This window comes from Perca flavescens, chromosome 12 (genome assembly GCF_004354835.1).
Source record: "Perca flavescens isolate YP-PL-M2 chromosome 12, PFLA_1.0, whole genome shotgun sequence".
NCBI lineage: Eukaryota > Metazoa > Chordata > Actinopteri > Perciformes > Percidae > Perca > Perca flavescens.
In genome coordinates, this window is record NC_041342.1 from 29450852 (window position 1) to 29472388 (window position 21537).

The 21537-nt window shown below is 39.9% G+C and overlaps 1 protein-coding gene across 5 annotated transcripts in view; it reads left to right on the forward strand.

Moving 5' to 3' along the window:
- The first annotated feature begins 7824 nt into the window (after positions 1–7824).
- Positions 7825–21537, forward strand: part of asph (aspartate beta-hydroxylase) — a 31800-nt gene continuing 18087 nt past the window's right edge. For 2 of the 5 annotated variants that reach the window (XM_028593237.1, XM_028593238.1), the window contains exons 1-3: positions 16136–16434; positions 18905–19066; positions 20375–20419. In XM_028593237.1, the coding sequence (XP_028449038.1) occupies positions 16350–16434; positions 18905–19066; positions 20375–20419 (292 nt within the window). In that variant the 5' untranslated portion in view covers positions 16136–16349. Of the gene's footprint in view, positions 7994–12994; positions 13809–13899; positions 13966–16135; positions 16435–18904; positions 19067–20374; positions 20420–21537 lie in introns of those variants that run through there. The other 3 variants (XM_028593241.1, XM_028593239.1, XM_028593240.1) reach the window with 3 other exon arrangements.

Here is a 21537-nt window from a genome sequence, read left to right on the forward strand (position 1 = left end):
CAAAAGCAGTGCTGAATAAATACGTTTTCGGAGTTTGCATCTCTAATAGCCTTGGGTAGAGTTCCACAGTTTAAGTGCACAGTTCAAAAAAGGCTGAGCTGCTGAATTTTTTTTACATAAATGGACTGAGAAACTCTCCCCCCCACCAAGTCATTTAGACTTTTGTGAAAATCTTCTGATTCATACTTTCCAGACTTTTCCAGACTTTTCAAACCTAGACAGTCTCTATGGGCCCCTCCCCACATCCACAGCTATTCATTCTAGCATCTTTTTGGGCCCGTCCTCAGATGAGGGCCCCCAGTCCGACACCCCTGTAAAAACCTGTGTGTTGTTGACTACCTGTTGACGGACTGAAAATCATGTGTCCCTATCAGGTGTCAACAGTACTGTAGAAATATATCTTCCATCATCTCTCCAACCATAACTTCCCCTTAAGGCGACGTTGCAATAGTGTTGCACCACCTACCATACACACACAACTCCCTGAAAGAGTTCTAATGCAAATGTTCTGTGTTTGGTGACCAACAACCGTTAGAAGCAGTTAGAAACCACGCTGTGACCCTTTGGTTCTTTACAGATACTGTCCTATGCAGACTTATTGGTTGCATATAATATCTTTAAAACAATAAATACTTACTATATTAATTTACAAAGCTTTATTATAGATAAAGTTTATTCACATGCTTTTATTTCATCTAAAAAAGTCAAGCATCTTTTACATGTCTCATATAGCCTTCTCACTTACAGTTTGGTCTACATAAAGCCCCTAAAAAGTAACTTAGCCATCAATGAAAAAAGCGAAAAATGTCGGAAAAGTGCCAAAATGTTGGAAAAAGTGACAAAACCTTCAGAAAAAGCGACAAAACATTGAAAAAGCTACAAAAACAAGGTAGGCCAAAATGTATTGTGAACCTAAAATGACATGCGGGCCGGATCAAAATGTGAGTTTGACGTCTTGTGCAGGGGCGATTCTAGGATCAGACCTTTAGAGGGGCTCAGGCCCTAATGAGATTGTGACACTGATACAGTGCCTTGCAATAGTGTTAACCCCCCTGCTAAATCAGTACTTTCACTGAATAACAATGAATACATGTATTTATTATTATAACAGAGTATAAATGCAAAATTTTGAACAAAAAAATTACAAAAGTCCCTTTATGGACTACCAGAATCAAATAAATTGATAATGAGGTGTAAACAATAAATAAATAAAAAATATACTTTCCTTGACTGGGTTACAGGTGCAAAGCATCAGCGACAGACACACAGGATATTAAACCTGTTTATTTGGACCTGTAATTGTTTGTCCTCTGTCACTAACAGACAAGTTCGCAAACTAACTTGAAGCACTAAAAAAAAATATATATATATATATATATATATATATATATATATATATATATATATAGTTTTTGTTATTATAATTTTTAGGGGGGCTGAGATGAAATTTTATTTTATCTAAAAAGGGTCTAAAATCGCCACTGGTCTTGTGTTAGACATTGCTTGCCTGGCGGGCTGCCTCATTTTTAAATTAATTGTTCATTTCTTTTCATTACACTGCACTCACTGTAACTTTTCTTCTTGTATTTCATACCTGTCTTTTTGTCTATTTCAGCTGCTATCATATATTCTCTTTAATAACGTTTTGAATTGTTTTTAACTGCCCTTTAATGTTTTATGTAAAGCACTTTGAAATGCCTTGTTGCTGAAATGTACTGTACAAATGAAGCTGCCTTGCCATACACTGCATCACATCACATTTAAAGAGTAAATACCCCCTCATTGTAAAAGTATCACATATACTGTAGGTAGATGTGACTATCGCAAGTGAAAACAACAATTTCACAAACATGAATTTCACGTGTGCATTTTTTTAATAACCTGTTTGTTTGTGTGTTTACACTTTCCTTTCTAAAGGTGTGTATGTGCAAGATCAAGATTTCATTTGAGCGGAGTGCTTTAACAGACTGGGAGACATTTGATTGGTCTATCATCTATTGATGGGATGTGATGCAAATTGACTTGATGAAATCTACAAGTGGATCAACAGCTTCCTGTGTCCACACAGGCAACTGAAGCCATGAGAAAGCCCGTCTCTGTTGCCCTGATGTCTACACCCTGAATCTAAATCTGACGCTGGACTGACATTTTGACTTGTCAAACACAAGGTGCAGCAAATAAGCTTACTAATTGCTGCATTGCATTGCAATCGTTAGTGAAGCAGATCCATCGTTATTGTTACTTTTCTGCTATGACAAGCCAACTTTCCTACTGTGAAAAAGGTCAATGAAGCTCATTTATTTTTTTCAGCTTCCAAAAGGGGGGGACACTGCTCTAGGTCTACTCATCCATTGATTCTACCGTGGAGTACTATAGGATTAAATTGGGTGGCAGTAGCTCAGTCCAAGGGCGTTGGGTTGGAACTTGAGGGTCGCTGGTTCAAGTCCCCATATGGACCAAAGTACGCAGTGTGTTCACCTCCTGGGCACTGCCAAGGTGCTCTTGAGTAAGTCACTGAACCCCCCATGTGTTTGGCCTGTGTGTAATTCAATGACTGTAAATTGTAATTTCCCCACTCAGGATCAATAAAGAGTATATATTATTATAAATAAAAATAAACTATGTTGCTTTTTTGTTACTTTCTTCCCAGTATGTGTATTATCAGCATCAGCATCAGCAACAACAACAACAACAGATGTGTCTTGTGAGATTATAAATAATAAATTTTTCTGCAAATTTGGATAGTTTGATCATGATTACTTAACAAACACAAGCCCATTTTTATTATTTCCATGGCTACTAGGCCATTCATTACATAAAATAAAAATCAACAATAGCCATATATTACATAGCAGCTCTGCCACGAAGTAGTGGGGCATCTTTTCAGACTGACAGGGCTCCTCTAGCATCTCCTCGGTGTAGAGATCCATCCAGCCAACTGATCTGGCATTGAGCAACTTAACTTCTCTTTAAACGGATGGAGACATCTGCGAGGAGATCTAGAGAGATCACACACACAGTCGGATGGCTAGAGAACAGCCATAGGTTACAGTTACATCAGTGCTGGTACTGTGTGTATGGATAAAGTGGGTCAGAGAAATCCAGCCAATCCAGAAAGAGCGCATGTCTTATATGCTCTGTCAGCAAGGGGGTGCAAGAGAGCTGTTGGACAAAGTGAGAGATGTGCATCAGGAGGCCTGTTGCACACCTGTCACCACATACAGTAGAACCCCAGAAAACACACTCGCACAACCCAACAAATAATTTCTTACAAATTAAATAAACTAAAATGGGCATTTCTCAATTTCAGTTGTTTTTGTTTATTTTTTATTGATAATAAAATTGGCTGCTTGGACTAAAACTTTGGAGCAACAGCTATTTGAGTCCATGCCGTACACAACAGAAATGAGAAACGGTATGAAAAACACAACAATTCTGATAGTAAACAACCTGTTGAGCAAAATGCTCCACAGTTCAATTTGACAGAAACAATGCACCTCTCTGTGATGTACGAAAGAGGATAAGAAGCTCGCGTGGAAAATGTAAGAAAAAAAAAGCTCTGAGTTTAAAGTCAGAATTCTGCGAATAAAGTCAGAATACTAAGAACGTTTAACGTCAGAATCCTAATTGTTTTCTCAGAATTCTGACTTTAAACTCGTAGCTCAAATACATTTTTCACATTGGCCTCAATTACCTTCTGTAGTGTTGGAAAGGGTGCAGAAGTTAAGTGTTTCTTAGAATGTGTATCTGCAAGCACAAAAAGTCCATTGGAACCATGTTAACAGTTGGTTGTTAATACAGTTGGTTGTTAATAACAGTGTAATACTTTCAAACCTCTGGTTGCATCTACATCTTGTAACATGCTTCCCCTTCGTTGCTGCCTTTTCTGTAAAGGAAACTCCAGGGCAGGAAACAGGAGAGGCTGATGCATTTCCTGTCAAAGCCTTGTGAAGATAAAAAAAAAACATAAATCTATGGACTTTTAATTTGACAATAGTGTGCAGGACCCTCATCTGAAATTCAGACAGGAGAGACCATTCCGCTCAACAACCCAGGCCCAGATGCTTTTTCCAGCTAATTTCCCTTTGCACAACACCTTTCTCCATTTCACTGTGGAAGTCTCTTTGCCCTTTGCCCCTACAAATACTGCACTCCACCCTTATCCATCACCCAGCAGATAGTGAGCGCACAAGGCGATTGGCCTGTGCTGCTTTAAGGGCTCATAACGCAACAGGTGGCTTACCTGCAAACAACAGTAGGAATGTGTGCACTCTGTGGTCTCTTTAGTTTCTGTGTTACATCACAGTTCATAGGATCCTTGTGAATCTCTATTTGTCTGCAGCCTGAGGTGCAAATATAAATGCTGTGGTGGACCCTTACCCTATTTCAGCCTTTTTTGAAATTTTATAAACTGGTCAATTATTTGATTAATGGAGAAAATCACTGGCAGAATAATTGTAAAAAAAAGACACACGGACCCACTTTAAATGCATAATAAACCCCAAAAGTAATTTTCTTAATGCATGGGTAGCTTACTCTAATTGTCACTGTATGATAAAGTGTGCATTCTATCAAAAAGAATAAACACCTTATCTTTCCCAAAACCAAATTGGGACGTGCGTCAGCTCTTTCTGTATCTCCAAGGCCCTCCTTTCAGAACTTAGTTTTGGCACAAACTGATATATCACCTTCAGTCATGTGACTTTTCCAGCATGTTTTGTATAAACAAAACGAGATTGTTATTTCCCTCTTTTTTGGCTAGCAGAGCATTACACACAAACAATACTCCTAACCAAAACAGAAATGGTCCATTTTACTTCTCCACCTTTGTCGCTCTCCCCACCCCTCCATACCCTCCTCTGTCATGCCTGTATCCAAAATCATCATCATATACACACAATCCATATGCACACATGGTTCGGTCCGCTGAACATACAATAGACGGTGCCCTACCCTGCCTAAAGGATATTTACACCAAACGCTGCAAGACAAAGGCTATAGATAATGTCTCCCAAGGAGACATTACATTTCCTCTGTGCAAATTGAACATAGGATACAGGATCGCTATACTAATCGTATTTGTTATTCCCCCAAATCAACCTGTACAGGGAGCCAGTAGGAGTTTTAAACATTTACAGTTTACTTGTAGGTGAAAGCGCATATCTACCCACCACAAACACCCACACACAACCATCATGCAAATTCCATTCCATTCACGTGATTAAATCACCTCTCACACCCAAAAAACACTAATCCACACAGTGATCAGGTCCATTTCAAAGCTCTCCTCAATCACTCAACCATACATAGGCTACAATATGTGAGAACAGCACACACACACACACACTGGGGGCTGGGTTGTCTGTGAGCTGACCATATGTGAGATAGATAACCAAATGGTCAGTGCTCTGCTGGAGGGTGTGCGTGTGGATAGTTTTGCAGCTGGTTGTGAATATTGCAATAGTGCAAACACATACAATTCATGTTAATGAAACACGTCAGTTTCTAAGGCCCAAGGGCGTAGGTTTTGTTTTTAACGTTGGGGGTGGGGAGGGACACACACACACACACACACACACACATTATAACCAAAGTGTTCAGCGTCAAACACTTAATTTCCTGCCTTCTGGTGAATTTGTCTGCATCGATTTATGGTGTAAATGGATTTATTTATGTAAAACCTTTTGCATATTCAAAACATCCCGTGTTTTGGGATGAGATTTTTTGTCTTTTTGAATCATGTTCATCGCAACATCAAATCTTTTAGAGAATGAGACCTTGTCAAAGCCAGAACCGGCAAAGTTTAAATCTACATAAATGTATCTTTATTTTTCTCGTTCCTGTTGTGTTCTTTAACCCCCCTCTATGTAGCAAGCAAAGTAGACACAGTATAGTGTATAAATATACACTATATAGTATACACTGTATAGTGTATAAATATACACTATACTGTTGGGGGGGGGGGACATATCCCCTGTATCTCCCCCTGAAACGCCTACGCTAAGGCCTATGCTACAATGGTGTCATCTGCATAATGTTTGTATTGTCTGGTTGAGTGAAAAGATGCCTGAAAGTTCTGTAGGTTACTTCAATGGACCAAATATAATAACCATACACTGTAAATAGTGGACGTAGCATCCATGACGTCAACCATTGGTTTGTGGACTGACATTTTTGGAGTCTCAAGTTTGGCGATACGTGCATCTCCATCTTGGTTTTTTGCAACTGGACGATGTGACGATTTTTTTACGAGAGAAGGTGGAGCTGGGGAAGATGACACGGCCAAGCCAGTGTTGTTTATGGTTGCTTGTAATTGGCGCTGCGCTAAGCTAAACGCTAAAGAGGGAAAGTTAAACGCGGACCTCCGGATACTGCTGCCATTCATCTTTCTCTGAAGTTAACAGCTAGCGCTAGCAGTAGCTAGCTAGCTTGGTTGAACATTTTTAGGCCACTAAATGTTATAATTGACTTTTTTAAAAGAAAACACTGAGAACACACAAAAACAAGTTCAGCTCTATTTTAATGTACACAAAGCCATGGTTAGCAACGTTAAAGCTCTGACTCTGACTGATATGGCGGTGTGTAGCCACGCCCCTAAAGTATCGCCTGCTTTATTGTCTAATTTAAAATTAATGGGACCATAATTTACTAAATGAAAATCATGCTGTGTTTAAGAAGACTTGAAAGTAGCAATTGAGACCATAAACTCATTATGAAAATGTTTATTGAGATAATAAATCATGTGAGAAGTGGGGTCATCACTTGGTGTTAGCTCATGTGAACCAGCGGACCAGATATTCAGGGATAGGCTGACATCACATCACCATTCAAACATCCACTGAAGCAAAATCATATCCTTTTTTTTTTGGCAGCATTATGCCAACTTCAAAGAAAAGAAATCAAAGAAAATGGCTGCAGGCCTACTTCAATAATAGTTCATTGGGTGAATTAGCATGAACAACAGCCGATTATGGTCGTGAGATGCCTTTCTCATGGAAGATATTTTGACAGGTCACAGTGGAGTGGAGGTTTAAATCATAAAATGAATTAGGCCTATGGCTAAATGTTCATTTTGCTGCTCCTGTTTCAAGGTCCTGTTATTGTGCATGGACCTTTGAATACTACTCAAAGTGTGTGCAGTTGAATGGCCTACTGGCTTCCTTTGTTGTTGGTCTGGCAGTCCTCTGTTTGTTTTTAAAACTTTTTTTTTAAGATTAGCCTATTTTTTGGGGGCATTTTAGGATTATTTTATAGGACAGTTTAAGGGAAAGGGGAGAGAGAGAGAGAGAGGGGGGAATGAGACGCAGGAAAGGGCCACAGGTCGAAACCGAACACACAGCTGCTGTCTCGAGGAGTAAACACCCATGGGCGCGAGCTCTATCAGGTGAGCTATACCCAGGGGCCCCAGTCCTCTGTTTTTTTAATATTGTAAAATGGCCCATGGATTTAAAATCCCTGGCAAGTTGCAATACTAGTCAGAAACACTTTTGACATGCAATTCTGACTATGGCCACATGTCATTGTCTTTTAATGTAATGCACTTTAAGTTTACGTGTAGCCTACTTAAAGATGCTTTATAAATAAAATTGCCATTGTGAATTATGTGGCCTATTATATAGCCGATGCCAGGGGATCTACCATCTTGCCACGTTCCAGAGGAGCGGAGAGGGCGGGCCAAAGATAAAACTACACACGGTTGAATCTGAATGCGCGACGCCTCTCGAAGTGAATTGGTCTGACAATCCCCCCCTGTCCCGCCTACCTTTGTATGGCAAGTCATGTCATTGGTTTAGAGAGCTGTCAGTCTTAATGTTGAACGGAGGGGTTCTGGGTTTTATCAGACGGGAGAAGCAATTTTGATTTCTTTTCACTGCTAGAAGTACAGCCTCCCGGCCGCTCTTCTACTAGCTACGCTCAGAGGTCCACCAGCACTGCTGCCACAGATTCGCCATGGCTTCAAAGAAAAACGCTAAAGTGCACGTAAAACCCAAAGGTGCGTTGCTGCTTTTCTTTCTGTCCCATTCTATCGTGCGTTGCAGTGGTGGGATGTTGCGTTGCAGCCTTCAGCTTTCACTGGCAGGCCTTTCAAAGTTAATCGGGTGACGAGCTGTTATTTCATTCAGGGCCCTAGTCCTGGCTAGCTAGCTTAAATGTTGTCGACGTGTTAGCTTCTCCATGCAAATGAGTTGGTTTAACCGTACTTAAGCTAGGGGTTAGAGCATGTAAACACTCGAGCAGTCTTCCTCCTATTAATGCACTAACACGGCAACACTGTAACGTTACCATTTGTCTCTACACACAGGGCTTCCGACGTCGCTACACATTAACGTTATAGTTCCTAACGCTCGACTCTGCCTTAAATTGGCAAATATAATTCTGACTCAACAGCTCTCAGTGTAACTGCTCATTGCTCGTAACACCACGTAATGTTTTAAAAAGCATTGTTGCACTAAAATATGGCCTTTTAGGTATACGCCAGCTGTGTATCCATTGCCTAGGCTGGTTGGCCATGGCGACTCAAACCCGTGGGATTACAGTGGAGCGCCCACTCGCACGGGAGAGCTAACGTTAGCGTGTCTCGTGTGCGGGTTTACAGCTTTTTCCAGAGTCCGGCCTGAAGGGCTCTTAGCTTAGCGAGAAATACAGGCCTGTCCGTGGCCAGCTTCTTTGGTTAGAGACTATGAGTTGGACCAGCATTGCGAGTATGTGTGCACCCCGGGGCGCAAAGCACCCCGCCCCCAACTTAGTCGAGTCACTCTTCCAAATGCTCACGTGTCAATAAGCGAAGCCGGGGTGGGGGTTATACGTGGCTCTTGAGGGTCTCTGTTAGTACCCGGACCCCATAGAGAATTCATATCCATAACTCTGTTGTTGTATTGGCTCTCGAAGAGAGCGTCGCGCGGCTCCGCTCAAATATCGTGTAGTGCCACTTGAACGTTTAATTGCATGGCACGCATCCAACGTCCCGCACGTTACTCTTAAATAAATAAACCAAACTCAGCATGTTGGCGGTTTATTCCAAAATAGTCTACTGCTTATAGTTGACAAAGATACGTTAGATAAAAGATCAAATCTACCGTTTATGTAGTATACGCCAACTTCACTTATACTTTCTCACCAGGCAGCGGTAGCGTTAACCTTCAGCCCCATGCTGACATGTGGCTGTATGGGTAGATGAGCATGCGCCTATGTTCTGTGTCGATACAAACTATAATGTGCGAGTGTGGCAAAACTTTGCGTACACTTTGTCCTCTACCGACTGCACAGGAAGTCTCTCAAGTCTCCCTATAGTATATTTGTATAGTCTGATGCTATCCTGATTCCACAAAAAGCCTATTTGGGATAGGAGAGTTGGCACAGAAATCAAATAAACCTTAAAATATTTATATTTTGTATAAACGGTTGCCTAAGTTTGTTGCTACGGTAATGCAGCGCTACACACCGATTTACAGATGAATAAGAGCTGAAAATGATGGAAAGAAAAAAAAAATGTAAATGTAGCTTCAAAAATATGTGCCGTTTTGCTTTTTGACTGATTTGTAGCTTGATCTGCAGAGTTCATAATGTCTTATGTTGTAGCAGATCAAAGTGCACTGCTATGGTTAAAAAGGTCCAGGGAACAAAATGTTCAGTTCTTTTTCAGTTTTTTCCCCTTACCCCGCCCACCACAGCCCCTATGCATGCTGTATGGTTAAACGGTCTATAGTGGTGATTACTATGAAACCAGCAGCAGTACAAAGGCTTTGCTATATGAAGGAAGACTGGTCTTAGAATGAACACTCATTTTGCAGCAGTAGATGAGATGCATTAAAGTAAAAACTTAGATATATGTTTTAATTAAAAAGCCCAGACATTCAATTGATGGACATATATGGCCTAATGTTTTATTTTCAAAGGGGAAAAAAATGCTACTACAGCACTTTTTCAGATGCAGTATTATATACTGTGTACACAAGGATACATAATGACAAGTAATTGCATACTGTATCAGTGACAGTTGACAAGTGTATCCATGTAGGTTTATACAGTTTCTTATTACAGAGTGCAGCTTTAAATGATGCAGACTGGCTTGTGTGACACATTGGAATGAGAGGATGTTTAACAGAAGTATGTGAGAGCCATGCCAAATTTACGATGCTTCAACACCGACGTGGGCGAAGTGTCCTTTTAACTTTGGTCCATCACTGGTCAGGAACTTGTCTTCCTTAAGGACGTTTTCAGCAAGTGATTCCTTGCTATAGGTAAAAATCTAAGTGAGGTGTTCTGGAGCAATAGTGGGTTAACTCTAGAGGTTCTCAAAAAAAAGAATTTCAGCCAAGGACGCCTCACAAGAGAGAATATACCGGGGAGGAGGGTAACCCTTATCTTTGTCACTTGGAATAATTTAGCATGGCCTATTTTTTACACTTCTTAGTTATGTGACACAACAACACAAGGCAAATGTATTAGAAATAAATTATAAATGTATTTAACATATTTGCAGATTCTAAGAGTTATAGATTTGATTAACCCACAACTGAACGAGCGAGGCCGGTTCACTTTGCCTGTATTTAGTTGAGTTACATCATATGATCAAACGCTGTAAAGTGGCATATCAAATATTGACTTTGGCTCTCGGTCAAGCTTTATATGAGAGTGCAAACAGGTATGCTGTGTGTTTTGCACATCCCACTAAACGGTTTAGAGGCATTCAGTCTGAAATATCTCCAGTTGTGCTGCTCTTATTGTTGTTTCTGTGAGAATACACAAGGCAGGGGGCAACTTTTAGTCATGATTAGTCAATTTATCTTGATATGTTTGCCCTTTCCTGTCTTATATTTCATAGTTCACCTCGCCATTTACCTTTTTTATAATTGTTATTTTTCTACATTATGCATAATTTCAATCCCTCAGGCCGCCTCCTCCCCTCTCCAAAGGGCTGGGAGTTGCTGACATATGCAGCTGAAAGGGTAAAAGCCTGTTCCCCTGGAACTGATGTGTGATGCAGTGTTGTGTTCTTTGCATGTGCAGAGTGTGTTCTTAACTAAATCCTTTTTAGATGGAAATATCACCATGTTTTGGTTTGGTGCTGCATCATGCTGTCTGCAGGTGAATTAAACCTTACAACACAAGTTTGAATATATTTAACAGTAACCTCATAACAGATTCTAGTGATTAGACAGGTCTTTACGATTTATTGGTGCTAGAATTCTTGGACAACGTGACATACTGGATAAACTTGTTGTCGAGCTTTACGGGGAAAACCCATTTCCCAGCTGTCATCTCTTACTTGTTTGCTATGCAGAGCTTACAGAAAAGGCCACAGTATTTGGAAAACAGACAGGGGATCTCTGATGCATCCCAGGAATATATTTTTTTTCCCTGTATTTTTAAATGCTTAACTTTAGGGGTGTGATTCTCCACAACCACGATTCAATTACATTTTTATATTTAAACTTTTTAAATTTCAACAGGGACAACAATGCCACAATAAGAAGGGTGAAGGGTACTTTGCAACAACAGTTTGAGTTTCTCAAATTTAATGAAGTGCAGTCGAATGCACTTTTATTTTAAGGAGCCGATGTAAATGCCCCATGAAGTCTCGTCGGAGCCCACATGCTTTACCTTCATGGTTTGTTTACATAACTAACGGGGAGGCAAAATGTTGCCACCCTGGTGATTTCAGGGAGGCAGGAGGATTTTTCAGTTCTGTTGTTGCTCTGTTATCTCAGACTCTGGCAGTGGTATCTTGAAAGGTGCAGCTGCAGGCTACCGGTAAGCTAACAATACCCTGTGTCTTTAGCTGCATGCTACCAGCCGGTAAGCTACACTGTGTTGTTTTTCATTGGAGTGCGCAAGTAGGCAGGGTTGGAGAGAGAAAATTGCCCATCCTGCTCTTTATTTTAATTTAGTGACCTCCCTATTTAGCATTTCAACGGTCTGTTGCAAGATAGAAGTCCTGTGTATGTGGTGATAGGATTGAGATTAATTTTTAAATAAAAGAAAACCTGCTGGCAATAATTTCTTCTGGTCATCTGCACAGAAGTATGGCATTTCCTAAGTGTCTCATTCAGCATTGTAGCAAAATATGTTCGACGTGTCCACGTCGATTTTCTTTGCTTTAGTGAAATTCTTAAAGAAAACACACTCAGTCCTTATTTAGGCTACAATACCTGCCAGCATATCAGAAACCAGTGTTTTCCGTTGCTATGTTACAGTATAATCTTATATCAGAAATGGCACATATTTGCAAGTTTAGTCTACAGAGTTTGTGATAAATAAAAATGTCTGTCGTTGGAAAAGGGTTTGAATTTGTGAACTTTCAAAAAGCTGAAGCTACTGTGCTATGTTTCACCAGCATGTTTGTTTAATAACCTTGCCCCTAGCTCATACAAACAGCTCTAGCTAATACAAGTGACTTTCTGGGGATTTGTCACAACAAAGCCAGGCACAGGATTTGTTTCCTGCCTTTTTTGTTGTGCCTAGATCACAGCCTCAATCATTGGAATGTACTGTGCACTGTTACAGATTCTGGCGCCATGAAATTGAATCGGTAAAGTGCCGCACTAAAGGAGTGAATGTAGTTGGCTGCTAGGTTGAGGGTTTTTGCTGATCTTTTCCTCACAATCAGAAATGTACCTGCTTGGTGTCAGGAGTAGGGCTGGGCGATAGGGAGAAAATCAAATATCGCGATATTTTTGACCAAATACCTCTATCGATACCGCAACAATATTGTAGTGTTGACTATTGGTGCTGTCACAAAACATTTACACAGAGATTTTTGATAAATAATCATCAGTAATGTGGATATAATGACTAAGTGGGTAAAGGCAAATAATAGAACAGCTACAACAGTCTGGTAAGTTCAGAAAATGACATCACTTTACTGTAATGCAGCCTTTAAAACCAGGAAAAGACACCACTTATGTCATATCATGATATTACAATATCCAAAATCTAAGACGATATCTAGTCTTGTATCACGATATCGATATAATATTGATATATTGCCCAGCTCTAGTCAGGAGACCCTAAACATATTGATTACGTCAACATGGCCTTAAAGGCCCTTAAAGTGTGTGTTCAAATAGAGAACTTCTCCTGGTCCTCACTTCTCCAAAGCAGCTGTTTTTAAAGTTGGTTAAGCTTCAGAGGTGGGCATTAATGGACCAGTGTGCAGGATTTAGGAGGCTCTATTAACAGAAACGGAATTTAATATTTATAATTGGGATGCTAATTTGGAGTTATTTTCTGAAAGTTGGCCGACCTTTTGTTTGTCGATTGCACAGCCACGATGTTCTGCGCATGCGAGGTTGTCAGCTGTGTGTCTGCCTGGCATGCTCTTGTGTGTGTAGGACATCTGATTCAACCTGCTAGCCCTCATTGAAACCAGTGGCATTTGTCACGTAGCTCTCCGCTGTGAGTGCCGTCCAGCAGAGAGCCACGGGCAGAAAAAAAAGAGCAGCTTCAAAACACAACTTGCTAAGTAAACTAGCAGTTAATAGATTGTGTAGCCATGTTTCTACAGTACAGACAAAACAAACACTGGCTTTTAAAATTTTGACGTTCCCTGAAGGCCACCGTAGGTTTTTCTACACACTTGGAAAAGGAGGGGTAAGGGGTTTTCAGTTTGTTGCCATCTGCAACCTCATTGCTATGCACTAAATTCTGCACCCTGAAACTCTGTCCATTGTCAAAGCTCACTGAATGTGAGTGAGATGTCATCCAAGGCATACAAACCTGTATCTGTGTGTACACACATGAAACTGCACGCCCATCAAAAGCCAGAGGGAAGAGGAGGTTCGAAGGCGGTACACAGCAGCCCTTACGTAAGACTTGAAACAAGCTACTCAGTCAGAATAATGTGTACTGATCTTCACAGAGAATAGACTGAGCAGAGAGAATTTTTGATTTGTTTAGAAAAGAAGACTGTGTGAATTAGCTGCTGTGGTCCTATAAGAATGAAGTGCATAGAGGAAGAGAGGGGTATGTTTTTGCATGGTTTTTATGTTGCTGCGCAACAGTTTGGTTTTTGTGTGTGTGTGTGCGCGCATGTGTGTGACACTTTTTTTGCCTTGTCTTGTGTGTGAGATATGTCCATATGAGATTGTGCCAGTATCGGTTTGTAACGGTACTCTGTTGGGCTGCAACTGACAATTGTTTTTATTGTCCGTTACTTTATCGATTTTAATTGTTTAGTTGTTTGGTCTATAAAATGTCCAACATGACGTCCTCAACCTGTTTTGTCCACAATTTAAAGCTATTCAGTTTACTGTCATAGAGGAGTGAAGGAACTAGAGATTCACATTTAAGAAGCTGGAATCAGTAAGTAAATGACTCAAACCAATTAATCTATTAAAATAGTTGGCGATTCATTTAATAGTTGACAACTAATTGATTAATCTTTGCAGCTCTAGTACTCTCATTAACACAGTGTGGGGGGGATATACATGAGTTATGTGTGTAATTTCTTTTATTAAAGCAGTAGGCTTGTTTTGCAACCTTGATAACAAGCCGTATATAGCTTGCCGTGTATAAAAATCACTTTGGTTATATTTGGTTTTCGGTATTTATCAGTGGATTGCTGTAGGACTGACTGGAGAACTTTAAATGGGTTGGGAGGAGAATAACCTTAGCTTAACCCTATTGTATTCTTTGTTCTGAGTGTTGCTTCTTCAGATAACCATTACCTAAATATGTAAACCTGAATTTCTTGCTGTCTAAAAAGTCACCATACAGGTACTATCTTGAGGTAACCGTATCAGTCGTGTTTCTATTCACCTATTTTGTGCTAATTACAAAAGCTGAGAGTAAACTACAATATTTGATAAAACTTCCTCAATTGTACAAAATGTCTTTTTACGCTCACTTGAGGAGGTTTTTGCCCTTGTCAAATAGTAGATTTTCAAAATGGGATATGGAAACGTCTTTGCTGAATAAACCGATGTAAAAACAAAAATATTAAACATTAAAAAAGGTGTGACAAGTTATCATCTCGCGAGATTAAAACATTACAATATTTCTCTTCAAGGTTAAAAGTTAAAGTTTAAAATGGTGTTAAAATCTTCGTCTCGTCTCATGAGCGGAGTTTCTCGTCACACCCCTACTAATCGGCTGTTTTCTGCTGGCAGCGTCTTTTCGGATATTTCCATAACGTGCGTTTGTCTCCGTACAGCATATAACGTGGCCAATACTTGACATAACAATTCAAACTTGCTCAATTGAATTAAATTCCTGAAGACCTGTTCATTTTTCTCTTGTAGATCCGGCCAGGGCATTTATGTCCAGTTCGCAACCTCTACTACTTCTACTCTTGTTTACTGCAGCCGTGTTGCTAGCCATCACATGGCCAAGCTTTCAGTTTCAGCGCCGCAGCTCGGGCCTACACACCATAGACTGTATATAAAGATGGACGACCCATCTCTGATTCCTCCCACTGTACAAAAGCAAAGCCAAAGTAGCCCAGATACGAGGGCCGTTATATTGTAATATTGGAGCCAATCTCTGCGCTGTAGTGATAGGGCGGGGGAGCTGCGGTATCAAAGTCCTGTCCAGACACCAACCCGACCAATCGCGAGTCAATCACAGCTGTCAATCATGACTTTTCGCCTGGTTTTTATAGCATCAAATGACCAATAAAAACAAACTTGTCATAAAAATTAACACATCAAATCAGTGTGATAAGAACTACCAAAACTGACAGAAACCATTTTTGGGAAAACTGTATTTGGAATTATGACCTATACTGCATCCAGCCACCAGGGGGCAATCCAGATGTTTTGGCTTCACTTATACAGTCTATGCATCAACCCCTGTCAAATATTTTTTTTCCCCAAAAAGATGGGTTTTTATTGTCATTTTAGGTAATTCTTATCATTCTGATATTTGTTCAAATGCAAAATGAAGGTGGAACCCTGTTTTTGTTGTCTCAGTTGGTGACACAGAGGGTAGTAAAGTGGACTTTTGATTTAGTTTTATTTTTTTATGTAAATGTAAATAAATCTGACTGTAAAATCTTTCAGATCAGGAAGATGAAAGAGGGTGGTCCTGTCAAGCTGGCAGTGCAGTCAGCCTGTTGTTCCCTCTTTCTGTGTGTCAGGCCCAGCTGGTCTAACAGCACTATATATAGCTGCGTTTGACCTCCAGAGCCATATCAGGCTCAGAAAAAAATGACAGAGAGCAAGGAGATCTGACATATGAGCAAGAGTAGAAGCCAGTAGAGAAAGAGGGGAGGGACAGAAAGAGACTAAGAGGAGGCAAGACCAGGAGGCAGAGATACCCTTCCCCCTTAGCTCGGACTGTAGGTTGTCTTTGCGGCCAGTTAACCTGTAATTCGGTTAGTTGGCAAGCCAGGCAGTCACTTTGCAGGGATGGGTGATCCAGCGACCCTGGTCGAGTCCGTCACAACTCCTGTTGTCACGGCAATCCCCACGGTGATAGCTGGGGAAATGCAAGGTGAGGAAAGCCTACGTTCAATGGCTACTGACGAGATCGCTGAGAAGGACAAAGGAGGGAGTGTGGAGGTCATGGTTTGGGCCTGCTTGTTTGGTTGCTGGGTAAAGGAGTAAGTGAGGAATTGAGCAAAAAAGTTGACCTCTTGCTGCAGGACTGAAAGCAGGTTTAGTATCTTGAGATTTTTTCTTGTCCTGGAGCCACGATCTGGTGTATTTGTTTTCGGTCTCGTTAGCTCGGTGGGTGTTTCAGTAGTGCAAAAACTAACTCTAAACTGTGAACCCACAATATTAGGGATGCACCGATCTGACTGGGCTCTGCCGATACGGAGTACTGATCCAATACCAAGGCTTTAATTAATAAGCTATATGACCCACTGTGTTGAAGTGACTGGATTATTTGATGTGAAAGGCAACATCAGGCTTGGCTTTAACATTGCTTTCCTAACTTTGTAAAACAACATGTAAGAAAAGTATAGATATAAATTGACTGAATTGTTTATTAAAATAAAACCTTGGCACCAGCAACTTAAAATATCTTCAAAGTTAACAAGAAATTAAATTCTTCAAGTGTAAACATTTGCAATGCAGCAACAAATTGGCCAAAAGTTAAATAGGAATTCAAATCGGCCCTATTGGCACCGATGCCAGATCCAGCTATTTAAGTCAGTATTGGCCTGATAGTGTCAGATTGATGCACAATCTTGTGCTACGTGTTATTTTGATGGAATATGTAACAAAGATGGTGGTTTTAAAAGATTCCTAAATTTGGTGAGCCAGGTCATTTAAGTATTTTAACTTAAAATAATACCTAATTATACATTCCTCATGCTTACAGCTGGTCATAGTATCTTTGACCTCATGTCCACTTTTAGATTAATCTAGAACGGTTAATCTAGAAAGGTTTAATGCTACATACCTTCCACATGCTTCAGTATTTGTGCTAAACTATGCTGACCACTGAACAGACAAATCTCTGCAATAGAGGTGCAGAATCAAAGCTGATGTTATCCTCAACTGACTCGGCAAACGGGGGTTCTTATAAATATTGGAGACTTTTAGAGGCGTGGGGGTAATTACTTTTCTTCATTGGATTCTGAGCTGTACAATTGATCTAGAAAAGTCTGTCACTCAAGCTTTGATCTCAATGTATTGACTTTAAAGCTCAAGCTAGGGTGTCAATGGATTTTGCAATGATAAATGTTTGTTCAGAGGTAACACTGTCTCTGTCTGTGCAGATTGAGTGACTGTATATTTTAATATACAGCTTGCTATGTGAGTACTTTGAACTATGCTCTTTTGAGTGTGTGTCTGAGTTTGACCTAGCACCATGTAACATACTTCAACACCTGTTCATTCTCTCTGCCACTATTTTATCCCATCATGCATTGTGGGTTGTTACCACCCATGGATTAGCTTCTTGGATAATTTATTCTGTTTCCATCACCTGGCTTCTTTCCACTGAGCCAATTCTGAGGGATGAGTGCAGATACTGCAGATGACGCATGATTCCTAGCAGATTTGCTCAGATTGAAGTGTACAAATATAACTTTTCATACTATCATAAAGGGAACATATCATGAAAAAAAAAAACACACTCTCATATATCTGTAACAGATGCATTCAGGTGATGCCGTGCCAAATAGTTTAACGTGTGATTGTGTTTCTTAAGATATACATTACTTCAAGTCCATAATGTCAGTTTTTGTTTATTCCACTCTTTGTCTAGTGTCGCAACTTGCTGGGAATAAAAAACGACGCATGCTAATGACTTGGTAGACTCTTGAGCTCTGGTTTTTAATTTGCATTCGCAATACTGACAACATTAACTGTAATAGGTCTACATCTGGCGGTTAACCAGACTAACAGGGTTAGATTTAAAGACAACTGTTCCATAAAAGCTGTCCGGATGAAACTCACACCTTCGTATATGTTCCACCAGGGTTAATTACAGTTGAGTTAACCTAATGCATGTCTACGTCTTATTTATTCCCAGGGGTGTACCTAACATTCCTCACTGAATGCTTCAGGATTAATTAATTTACCATTATACTCCCAGAACAAAGTCACTACTAAGTTCAATTGTGCAGTCAGTGTATGTACTGTTGTCAAAAGGTGGACTTAATATCCTACGATTGAAGAGGTTTATTAGGTTTAAAGTGTGCAGGAGTTGGGATAATTGGTATTACTTTGTTCCTTACTAAGGTATGTGATCAAACTGTAACATTGGCTGCCACCTTCTCAAAGTCCAACCACCGACAAAATTGCTGGTTATGCAACAAACCTACCAGCACGGCAATGTGTGTGAGTGATGCATTACTTTTGCTGTGATTGGTCTTGGCTGTTCTTTTATAGACTTTACATCATTACTTAAATGTACAGCATGACTTCAGAATGTGAAAAAGATGCCTCCAAGAAAACCTGTGAAGTGTGAACAAGTGAACCTGACATCATATACTGTCTTTGGGTTGCAGATGTTAATAAAGCCCAGTCAGCCAATAAGAATGGGAAGAAGGCAGACTCTGGGTCTAGCAGCGGCAGCTTCTTCAACTGGTTCATTGTCCTGGCCCTGCTGGGTGTCTGGACATCTGTAGCTGTGGTTTACTTTGACCTGGTCGACTATCAGGGAGTCGTTGGTAAGTACTTGTTGCAACACAAATGCATTTTAAATTTAATCAAAATGGTTGCAGATTATTCAGTCAAATTAAGTGAACATCACTTAATTTCAATTAATTGAGCATATAAACTGCAGAGTTTATAGAACATCATCACTTTTGTCAAATTTTTTATTGTAAAGTGTTAAGATGGTTACTAGGGCTTTGTTAAAACAATCAATTCTTTGATTAAAGTTGGTCTTTGTTTAAATGTGATCAGACATTGATTCATAAAATTCAGAAATGTGCCTTTTTCATGCTTTTTTTTTTTTTTTTTTTTTTTTTTTTTTCATTTCAATGCTCTTATCAACATTGAAAAGTGGATCGGCTTGCTTTGTGCTTTTGTCGCCTGGCTTTGAAGAGAGGGCGGAGAATTCGCATCAGCTGTGTGCTTGGCCATCAAGTGGTATTTCAGACTAGACGTGCTGCGATGATAGCTCAGTTCACAACGACAAAAACACACATAACTTTGGTCTTGTCAATGGAACCATTTGGCAACTTTTTAAAAGTAAACTTTCCATTCAGAATCTCATTGGCGTCCATTTCGGCATCTCGGGCTCCACTCAAAACGTAACGTTAGCCTACTACTCTTTGGCCGGCTCGCGACCCCAAACAAGTGTGCAGCGTGCCTGTTTTGTTTCCGGTCTAGCTAGATCCGGTGTGTTGTAGTTTTTCTAACGTTACAAGTTTGCTAGGCAAAAAAGAACGTTAATCTCGCGATTTAAAAAATGTATGCCGTTAAAATTGGTTTAACGCCATTAATAACACATTTAACTGACAGCACTTCTTCAAAGACATTGTGATATTCTGCGATTTATATTTATTACCTTTTTTTTCCCAACATCAAATTATGTCCCCAAAGGACTGTTATCTAAAAAGATACATTTCTCACTAGAAGAAAAAACTCAACTGTACAATCTAGTGGACTTAAACAGCAGTTCTCATGTGCAATTCATATAATGAAGGATTGATACTTGGCATCCATGTATCGATACAGTATTGCTACGGAAAATATTGCGATACTATGCTGTATTGATTTTTGTTTTTTATTTTTTTTACCCCCGTGGACCAATTTATACTGCTACCCCCTTAAATCTATCTTTTAATGATTTTTACTGTCAGATGCATGTCTGTGTTATCTTTGACCACAGTAAACTGCACCCTTAATGATTATTGTTGAACATTCTTGTCTGTATTACTCAATTATTATTATTGCTTGAACTATGAATCTCTTCTGTCTTTCTTAATCTACCTTTTGCTCCGATATGTATGTTTTGTGTTTGCATGCAGACAAGGCTAAGGGCTTACAAATTAACCTGTCTGAGGCCTTGCAAGGTAAAAATTATAAGGCATATTTCGCTTACATCTTGTATTAACACTAATGACTGTGTTGTGTTAATTGTTGTGCACTCAATATATTTTCGTCACACCCTTACTCACTTTTCTCAGAGCCCTGAATCTAAAACAATCAACTACCATGAATGGGTTTGTAGTAAAGTATGCTGCACGCAGGTCATTCAGTGTGAAAATACCCAATGAAGAGAGAACATTTTGGCCACTTTTTTGGTACATACGTCTAACCTTTGTTATGACAACGTTTTAATAGAGCCATTAACTACAGGTAGAAAAAAAGTAAATACAAAGATTCTTACACTCAAAATGAGATATTAACAACATGCTTACTGAATACATTTTTAGCATTTAAACAAAATCAATGTTTTGTATCATAAAGCTTAGATGAATCTCATAAATTCAATCCCAAATTGAAAATAGATTGAAATAGAATACCTGTTGTCTTAAACAGTCTTCATCTTCTTTTTGTAATATATCAGACAGAAAAAGACATTTTTAAAGATATCGATGCTGGAACGTGTGACGACTCTACTGCATTGTAACAAACCGTTCCTCCATTGTCTCAGCTGGTTTTGGATTCAGGGATTCTGTCTGACCTCGTGGCCATCCCATTCTCTGTGGTTATGTTATGGCGCTTACCCACTGCTAGTACCAGCTCCACTCGGCTGGGCTCAACTCGACCACGGTGCCCTATCCATTTTCCATTGCCGCAGGAAACTGCCGTGACTTAGCCACACACACACACACACACACACACACACACACACACACACACACACACACACACACACACACACACACACACACACACACACACACAGAACATCAAAGGTGTGTTGTTTTTGGCAGGTACCAGGGACTGTTTTTCATAATGGAAAACCAAAATAAAAGGCAAGAGCGAGTGGAGCAGGTACCATGTAATGAAAAAATGCCATTACTCTGTAGCTGGCAGACCCAAACCCAGCAGCTTTGATACTACCTAAACCTAGAACACAAGTTGTAGGTTCCTCAAAGTGTTCGTTATTGTATATAAAACAAACCGATTGGCCAAATATCCAACACTGCCATATTGTTTTTCTGTTTAGTAATAGACATCCTAG